This window comes from Lupinus angustifolius, chromosome LG14 (genome assembly GCF_001865875.1).
Source record: "Lupinus angustifolius cultivar Tanjil chromosome LG14, LupAngTanjil_v1.0, whole genome shotgun sequence".
In the NCBI taxonomy this organism is placed as follows: Eukaryota; Viridiplantae; Streptophyta; class Magnoliopsida; order Fabales; family Fabaceae; genus Lupinus; species Lupinus angustifolius.
In genome coordinates this window covers 14,462,280-14,471,353 of record NC_032022.1, presented here as the reverse complement: position 1 = coordinate 14,471,353, position 9,074 = coordinate 14,462,280, and the positions used below count along the sequence as shown (strand labels likewise).

The window sequence follows — 9,074 nt, the reverse complement described above, 5'->3', positions numbered from 1 at the left end:
TAGTCTCTGCAATCACACATGCCGCAAATTGCAAGACCATAATTTAAAACCTCAATAATATCCTTCAAACATTCATTCTTTTTGTATGGAATGATACCCAATAAAAATTCAGTACCAAAGAAAAAGATCACTTCACTTTCCCTTTTCTGTATTTTATTTTCTTATATGATACCAAATAAGAGTAATACTTTAAACAATAAACAAAAATAACGATCCTACACTTTTATTTTAGATTCTAGTCTTTCGTTCATAGTGTTGGCATATTAATCTTCACATTTTTACACTCATTTTAAATTATTAATATATTGGTTGCTCACGGATTAAAGTTCAATATGCATATAACCCAACAGATAAACTGCCAAAGTATAGATTCTAATCTTATTTAATTTAACCAAACAAGTACACAAATACCATAAGCTAAATGACATATATGCCCCCATTAGAAAAATAAAACATCAATGCAAGGGCACATTTGTCATGCCACATTAAGAATGAACAAAAATGTCATGATGGTAAGATATAATGCTAGGATGTTCTAAATTCTCACATCAATAAAAGGTTTCATTGATGGTGTGACAATTATTTCACAAAAATAAAGGATGTTCTGCAAAAAGGGGAAGTTTATAACTGTAATCAGTAACATGTTTTAGACAGCTCGGGTAACAGCTGCATGTATTGCATCAGCAAGATGAGGGACTGTTCTGGAACTCAGACCAGCCATACTAATCCTCCTGCAAAATAAAACACTCCATGTTCATTCATCTTAAATTTCGGCATAAGCAAAAAAAAATTTATACACATACAAGGTTGTCTGAAATTTAACCCATGTTGCGTGCAGATGTATAATAATGTGCAATATCTTTTTTATATTATAGAGATTCGACAAAGTTTTACGCTGACTGCCAATAGTTTAACACAACATTCACAGATTCACCTTTTATTTGTGCTTAGGATCGACTATTTATAACATCAATCACATATAGTAGGATAAAGGATAAATGGTTGTTTGTTGTAATGTGCAATATTGCTGGTCAAATACAAAGACTCAAGATCTAAAGGTATATGCAAAAAAAATGTCTTTCAAATTAAAAAGTAACTAATGTAATTAAGAATAAAACATTTTGTTGACAAACAATAAGTCTAAATACCCATTTTAAGAGTTTACTTACCATGAGTGTGATATGAAAGAAACAAAAACATGTATATGTCATGACTCAAATTTTTTTCTAAAGTTTAGCCCCCAACTTGGAGATATTGCAACTTCAAATTATTTTTAAGGCAAAAAGAATTTGATAAGTGCATGGCAAGCAATATAATGAGGGGAATTTCTGCCAAGTTTACAGTTCACTGGATCATAAAGAAAAAAGAATGGGTATCACAGACACTTGGAACTCCTTAGATGATATCGGAAATAGAGCATCTTACCCATCAAATGTCATGTATATATGGTACTTTTTAGTCATGAAGGAAACTTGCTCAGCATTCAATCCTTTGAAAGTAAACATTCCAATCTGCTTGATAATGTGACTCCAATCACCAGGTGTGCCTGCTCAGTCAAATGAGAAATAACTTAATAACTGGAATAAACATTTCGTAGAAACAATAGCATCTTAGAATACAGGCATACCCCAGATACCGGAAATTAAACGAGCAGATCAGGAGAAGACCGAGTAAGAAGGGAAAAATGAGCAAACAAGTAATAACTGGTTGCATGCTGGTCCAACAATAATGATAAGGAACCATCCGGAAAAGATAAACTAACAGAACTGTAAAAGGAAATTTGTAGAGGCTGACCTCTGGAACGTAAAGCATCAAAAAGTTGTTGGGGCATGTTGATAATGCGATCAGCCATTGCCTTCAACTCAATAGTCCAATCATTGTACAAATCCCTGAAAGAGAAGCAAAACTGGTAAAAACATTTAACAAGTAGGGAAAATCACCCAGTAGAAAATGGAAGCATGGCCCACAAATACCGAAGAAATTACAATCATAAAATTCATTACCAAGAAGACTATGCCAGTTCAAGACTAGCATTGAACACAAGAGAAAAGAAGAAGAAAACAAAAAAAACTGAAAAAGAATAATATTGTAGCCAGCAACATTAATAATATTGGTCCATTACCTGTTCCTGAGAATGGCAGCCACAATGGATGCACCATGAATGGGAGGATTTGAGTACATTGGCCGAACCACAAGTTTCACCTGGCTTTCAACCCTGCTTGCAACGTCAGTGGACTTGCAGACCTAGGTGAGTTTTTATCAAAGAAAAAATCATGGGATAAGTTCAACAAGTAATAATCCATGAATCACTAATCACAATCATTAAGAAAAATTGAGTTGTCTATATTTAATGAGTTGAAGTTCTTACAATGCTTAAGGCGCCAACACGTTCTCCATAAAGACCCATGTTCTTCGCATAACTCTGAGCGACCAGCAATTCAACAAAAAATAGAACATGCCAAGAAATAGGAGGCCAAAGACTTGAAAACCTTAGGTTATATTACGTCACGTGATTTCAAGTGATTACCTTCAGATTTAAAGTGGTTGGATTTGTAGTAAGCACCAACACCTAAGTTGAGCTTAACAGGGCTTGGATCTTTGTTATATGCAACAGTCACCTATATATATAAACAATTCATACGTGATAATGATGTAATAATTATAATGAATAATGAAAAAAGTAATTGAAAATGAAATAATACCCCGAGAATAGGATCTTCAGGAGCACGAAGAAGATGAGCGAAAACGGAATCAGAAGAAGCGGTTGGAGAAGGGGAAATGTTATGATGAAGAGAATCAATAGAATTGTTAAGAGTAACAAAGTGATTTGCTACAATGTTCGGAGAAAGATGAGGAACTGTTACTTTCACAACTAACCATCTTCTTCTAATGTACTTTTTGTTTTGTCATCGTTTGGGACAAAAACTACTTCCTTCTCCATTTAAGTATTACTTGGAAACTATAGATTTCGAGTCAGTATCATCTCCATTAATGGAGAGACAAGTGTTTCAAAAAAGTAAGAGAAATTCAATTTTCAATAACACATATATCATTTTGATTACAATGAAATTACATTTTTGCCATTAAAAACAAGTGAAAAATATGTATTTGTCTCTCCATTAATGGAGAGGATCTTTATTCCTAGATTTCGTGGTTTCCTATCTTCCTATGTTTTTACTTTTTAGATAATGGAAAATGATATATTCTCTTATTATATCCTCTTATACAATTACAGTAAGATACTTTAATTATTAATGATTGAATTATAAGTAACATATGTCATTTTTGTGGATAGAAGAATTAGTAGGAGGATATAGCAATGTTCTTTCAATAATAGAACCTGAAAAAAACTTACAATATTACTTTTACTCTTATTAACAATACATCATTATTCTTCTACACATTTTCTTATTTTTATATTTTTTTCTGATTAATCTTCTTACCTATTTGATATTTATTAAGTTTATACGTAACATTTCTTATATTAAATTATTATTTTTTAAACAATGTAACAAAAAAATGTACAGAAAAAATAAGAATTTGGTGAATAAAGGCACTAGTATCTATAATATCTAAACCTCATTGTATAGAAACAGTATGTATTGAGTAAATTTTATTATTTGATGAGTCCAAGATAAATGGTGATTGAGATAGGGTTTAACATTTTTAAATCATTAAATATTCAATTTCCATTTCACCCCTTGTTTGGTTAAGTAAAAAAGTTAAAAGAGAAAAATATGAAATATAATGGCACTTTATCTCTTCAATTATTCATTCCACACAAAAATTACGTATATGTTCTTATTTTTATTATTTTTCGTAAGTTTGGTTTTAGAGTTATAAGTAAATATGAATTTGAAAAAATTAAATTGAGCAAATACTTTAATAGATAGAACTCGGAAGAAAATAAAACATTAAAAAGCGCCACTTACAACATTTGCATTGTCTCTATTAAAAAGAATCACAGCAACCTATGTACTATCTTTATTTTTATTATACGAAAAACCTTTTCCTCCTACTTTAGTGATCTAAACTCATCACATACCAACATTATATTATTTGTTTATCCAACATTTTCATCTTTTAAAGTTTTCATAATAAAAATAGAAAATGAAGACCATTGTATGGGTGTTCAAGTCAATTTGGGGTATCCACAAAAATTCATTTTGTGAAAAAATAATTTTAAATTAGAAAAGCTAAGATGAGGTATCCACACATGTCAGTGTAGAAGTGTTAACCACAGACACCAGTGTTTCTTCAAAGATCATTGCAAACAATACGCAAGTTACCTCAATATATAAAATCTTTTGTACCTCAATTTAAAAAAATAGAAGGGATAAGTTATTTCTTTAAATAAAATCAAGTAGTGAGGAACAAAATTAGTATTACTTGTAAAAAAAAGCTAACTACATTCACTACCTCAAAACAGCACAAACCAAGAACCCAGGGAAAAATGCCTCTTAAAGCAAGCAAATAGAAAGGATAAAATGAGTGAATTCAGAAAGGCAATATAACTCAATCTAGCTTTATGGCGTCCAACTCGTTGATCACCCCTTCAAGCTGAAAACAAAACACAAAAATATGTAAAGAATTCATCTTAGCAAACCACAAAATCTGCATCACATTGGAGATACCGGCATACCTTGACAACCTGACGCAAGAAGTAATCCCCATACCGTTTCGCATGCTTAGACTCTACAACATGAACAATATCCTGCAGCAAATAACAGTCATTCAATAGTTGTAGCACTATAAGTTCATTTAAAAAAAATAGTGATCTAATTTAAGTTTAAGGCCAGAAAATTTAATATGAAGTCCTGTCCAATTTGCACAACCATAGAGTAGCGAAGCAAGGAGGGAGTTCATTCACCACTAGCATCCCTATTTATTTTGTACTGTTAACATCCAAAGTGTGACTACAAGTTCGTCATTCACTCGGTTTTAGTCAGTCTGAGCCCCAAGAGACTTGATCAGTAGTTCAACATTAGAGAAGGCGAATGATGTTATAAAGAACATACAAGGTTCACTAAAAAGGACATTTTTGCTAATATGGCCTAGAAATCTAGATGAGATACCCGAGCAGTATAGGTAATGAAATAAGAATCTCTTTAAACATTACAGGATTATTGGAGCCAGAAAAAAGACAAGGATTATTCAAAGAGGAAATAGTGAGCAAGCTTACATCATCAATAAAGAAATCCACATCAGCATTAGAGATAACTTTTCCATCACTATCAACAGCATGTGTCTTATGCTTGTATGTTATCAAGATAGTCCTGCCAAGCATAAAAATAGAAGTAAATGAATCAACTTATTTAAAAAATTATATTTTGGGTTCAAGCCCCAGCAATTGTGCCTATAAAAGAAAGAGATGCTACAATAACTGGATGTCTTCCAACCTTAAGGTAGGTTCATCCACTTCCAGGTAACTTGCAAGTTTTGCAAGGGAGATTGTTGAATAAACTTTCAAGTAGGTCCGGACACCTAATAATAATTGTTGTTGCTTCGCTTCATAAAGGAACAGTTTCAATTGAAGTCTATAAGCATCCTGAAAAACCAAAAACATAAAGGATCAAGGGGTAAACATTGCTCTAAGAACAACATTATCAAAATGAATATCCAAACAAAAAGAACAGGAAAAAAAAAACTATATGATCAGTGGACTGAAGAAAAACCGGGAAAAAAACAGACAACAAGCATACTAAAGTGTCTGGCAGCAAACACGAATCCTGAATAAAATTAATGAGCATTCATGTTCTAACATGTCAAATAACTTCCACAATCTTCACTCACTACTCAGCTCACTATATATTAATTGAATATTTTCTATTTATCTTTATGCATTTTTTTGGAGGGTGGTCAGGATGACAGTTATTTCAAACCATTTTTAGTCTCAGTCTTTGAGCTTGTTAAAGGGGGCCCACATTTTAATATTAAATTAAAAAAGAAAAAATAAGTTTTGAACTTCAAAATTGAAATCATTTAGAGCTAACTTCAAATTTGAATCCCATTGGAGCTATGAATGCTACTCATATGTGCTTCTTTCTGTTTGGATGCAATCAAAGAAATACCTGGTTATAGTTTACTAGAGGCTCCTCAAAGCTAGGTGCTGAAGGGGTAATGAACTTGGGACATGCATATGAAAAGAGCTCATCATAGATAGCAAATGCCTCATCATCATATCTTTGCATTCTGATCATCTTTTCACCATACTTCTCTCGCAACTGAGAGTTCACGGTTTCATCAACAAGCCTGTTTTGGGGGCAGAGCGAAAGACAAATTGCAAGCAAGGCATACATTTGTTCATTCTTCTTCAGTATCTGCTCATATTGTGGCGATTTCTGATGATACTGCTTCGTCTTATAAATGTATAATAGAATCTTGTTGAATTCACGAATTGCTTCAACATATCTGTACAAAAAGCAAGAGGTCAATTATTGTAATAAGATAATGAGAGAAAACAATGATGTCAAAACACCTTATGTTTGAACAGAGAAACTAAAAAGTCAATCAGCATTTATCAACTTAGATTAATATATTTATAATGACCATTATAAGAATGACCGAGGGGAGGATATATTTTCTTGGATATCAAATTATTTGGAACTTTGAAGCTCGTAGAGGGAAGAAAATACAAGAATCATGGTTTGAGTACCCTGAAATACAAGATACAGAAATCTCAGACCATGCTTGCATGATAAGATGATCCACTATAAATAATGCTACAATGTCAAGCTATATCCACGAAACTTCACTCAACAAGTAGTAATGCATACAAGGCAAAAGGTGGCCTCACCACATGCATACACAGTTCAGTTGGTAGTTTTCTTTTCCTAGGAAAAGATAATAGAATAATCATTACCTTCGATTATGAAGGAGGAGGGGAACACAGGTAAAAGGCAAACCAATATTGTTTTAAGGCCATCACAGAAAACAAGCAAGCAAAAAAAGTAATTAACTAGTCATCATCATCCAATATTAAAAGCCAAGGGATATATAACCGCACCTGCGCAGCATAAGATTGGCAAAACCATAGTGATAAATGGTGGTAATGTGGCTGCCAATAACAAGGGTGTAAACACCCTGTTGACTAATATCAATTGGCTGAAGGCACTTGAGACCGGTATGATAATCTCCCAATAGACAATGCACCCGCAGCAATCCAACCATGCCGAAATACCCCAAAACCTTCAACACATTACTCCCTCCATTGTAATCATACCCATCAGTGGAAGTAAACTGTTCCAGCCCTTCCTTCTCATTCTCCAGAATCTGAATAATATTCGATTTCTCCACCAGTGCTTGCAAGAAGTTGAGAACACCATAAACACTCCATGCCTGTAGCAAAATACAACACGAGACATGATTAATGAATAATGGGGAGAAACTCTAGCAGGTCACAACATAACTAGAATTTGTCAATATACATAGGTAGTAATTCCATACATCAAAGTGGTAGGATTCACTCAAATACATTCAAAATTCAATAACATAGTCATCTCATTCCCATATTCCAGTCAATACTAATGTCAAACAACCAGGCATTCATAATTTAACAAACCATGACTCTCCAAAAATGGTTCCAGTAGAAAGGTTTGTGAGAGAAGCTGAAAATTATTCAATTTCAATTTCCTTTCAGATAAACATTTCTAGTAAAGCCCAAAGGGCTTTTAATTTGAGGTCCACAACCACAATTAAGACGGCAATACCGTGGTTTTGGTAGTCTCCATTAACCACACCGTGGTAAATGCAACTTACTAACAAGTAACAACCATAACAGCAAACACAATTCAGGACCTCGATCCAAACAATGAAACAAACAAAATAACACATTAAAATATTTTTAACACAAAATAAGCTAATCCAAACAAAAATTCGTGCGTGCAATAACCATAACCTGGTCAAACTGCCTCAAGAGAGCAATCTCTTGTTCAGTTTTGTTCTTCATCTTGGCACGGTATTGGCAGAAACTCTGAAACTGGTAGACAAATTCATCCACCATATCCCAAAGCCACTGATTCGGAAGCTGCATATTAACAACACCATGTAGCACAACCTGAAACAGTGAACAATAATTATCCCACGAATCAATACGCTGTCGTAGCGTAGGAGTGAGACCAGCATATAAATGACGAAACCACATCTCTTTATACAGCAAGCAAAACACATGATCGTTATCAACGTAATGCGCCACCGCATCCACCGAGGGCCACGGCGTGTCCTTGAATAACCGATCGGAGAGAGTGTGGAATGAGGTTTCGTACATCTGGTGAATCTCGTACACGTTTTTCTCACGGATGTGACGGTAGAGATGAACGACGAAGGATTTCACGGAATCTGGTACGAAGTTAGGGTCGTAACCTAATTGTTCGTCGTAGCCGGGACCGGTTGCGACGGCGCGTGCGTCATCGTAGTCGTGGCTGGCCATGATTGGTTGAAATTTGGGTGCAGCGATTTGACGCTAACGCAAGGAGATGAAGAAAGGAAGTAGATTAGGGTTTGTGGTAGTGTGGTAGTGTGATAGTGAGAGTGACAAACGTATCTCACTGTAGTGGTTTTTTAGGCCCATTATGATGGTGTTGGGCTTTCTTATTATGGGCTATTTAATTAGTTTTTTTGTTTCGTCGTTTATCTTCGCATTGAAGACATCTTGTCATAGCTGGGAACATTCACAAGTATATGGGGCTAACTCTTCCAACGTATATTTTTTCTATCCACAAGACTCGAACTTAAAACCTTACTTAAAGAGAATCAAACATGTACCACTTGAACCAATATCTGATGGTGGCTATTTAATTAGTTTGATTTTTATTATTTGAACTCTTTGTTTATTTTATTGTTAATTGTTATTTCTTTAAGAGCAATTATGTTTTTTTTGGTACATCACGAGTAATTATATATGTTTATTGATTTTGTAAACATTTATAGGTAATATTGACAATTAGGATTGTTTTACCCACATTCATGTGTAATGTTGCTTGTTAAGGTAGGCATGGACATGCCTATTTTAAAATATGATATGAAATAACATGATCTGCTCACTTTAAATATAAGCAGGACGGACTTGCGGGCCT

General features: G+C 33.9%; 2 protein-coding genes across 2 annotated transcripts; both read right to left on the bottom strand.

Moving 5' to 3' along the window:
• LOC109326159 (aspartate aminotransferase 1-like) lies at positions 412-2,469 on the bottom strand. The gene is made up of 5 exons (XM_019558835.1): positions 2,369-2,469; positions 2,123-2,244; positions 1,795-1,889; positions 1,426-1,546; positions 412-731 (listed from the first exon to the last, which is right to left on the bottom strand). The coding sequence occupies exons 1-5, from the start codon at positions 2,405-2,407 to the stop codon at positions 647-649; spliced, it is 462 nt and encodes a 153-aa protein (XP_019414380.1). The 5' UTR covers positions 2,408-2,469; the 3' UTR covers positions 412-646.
• LOC109326920 (eukaryotic translation initiation factor 3 subunit L-like) lies at positions 4,315-8,524 on the bottom strand. The gene is made up of 7 exons (XM_019559828.1): positions 7,898-8,524; positions 7,007-7,338; positions 6,072-6,411; positions 5,400-5,548; positions 5,183-5,276; positions 4,643-4,714; positions 4,315-4,560 (listed from the first exon to the last, which is right to left on the bottom strand). The coding sequence occupies exons 1-7, from the start codon at positions 8,426-8,428 to the stop codon at positions 4,516-4,518; spliced, it is 1,563 nt and encodes a 520-aa protein (XP_019415373.1). The 5' UTR covers positions 8,429-8,524; the 3' UTR covers positions 4,315-4,515.

What these genes read in the sequence shown, in the direction of transcription:
- LOC109326159 (XM_019558835.1), bottom strand. Translation starts at nt 2,407, where the DNA reads ATGGGTCTTTATGGAGAACGTGTTGGCGCCTTAAGCATT. An exon ending in GCTGCCATTCTCAGGAACAG is followed by an intron (nt 1,890 to 2,122) that starts GTAATGGACCAA and finishes CTTCTCTTTCAG; the next exon opens with GGATTTGTACAATGATTGGA. An exon ending in TGATGCTTTACGTTCCAGAG is followed by an intron (nt 1,547 to 1,794) that starts GTCAGCCTCTAC and finishes TTGACTGAGCAG; the next exon opens with GCACACCTGGTGATTGGAGT.
- LOC109326920 (XM_019559828.1), bottom strand. Translation starts at nt 8,428, where the DNA reads ATGGCCAGCCACGACTACGATGACGCACGCGCCGTCGCAACCGGTCCC. An exon ending in TGGATTTCTTTATTGATGAT is followed by an intron (nt 4,715 to 5,182) that starts GTAAGCTTGCTC and finishes TATTTGCTGCAG; the next exon opens with GATATTGTTCATGTTGTAGA. An exon ending in TCTTGCGTCAGGTTGTCAAG is followed by an intron (nt 4,561 to 4,642) that starts GTATGCCGGTAT and finishes TTTTGTTTTCAG; the next exon opens with CTTGAAGGGGTGATCAACGA.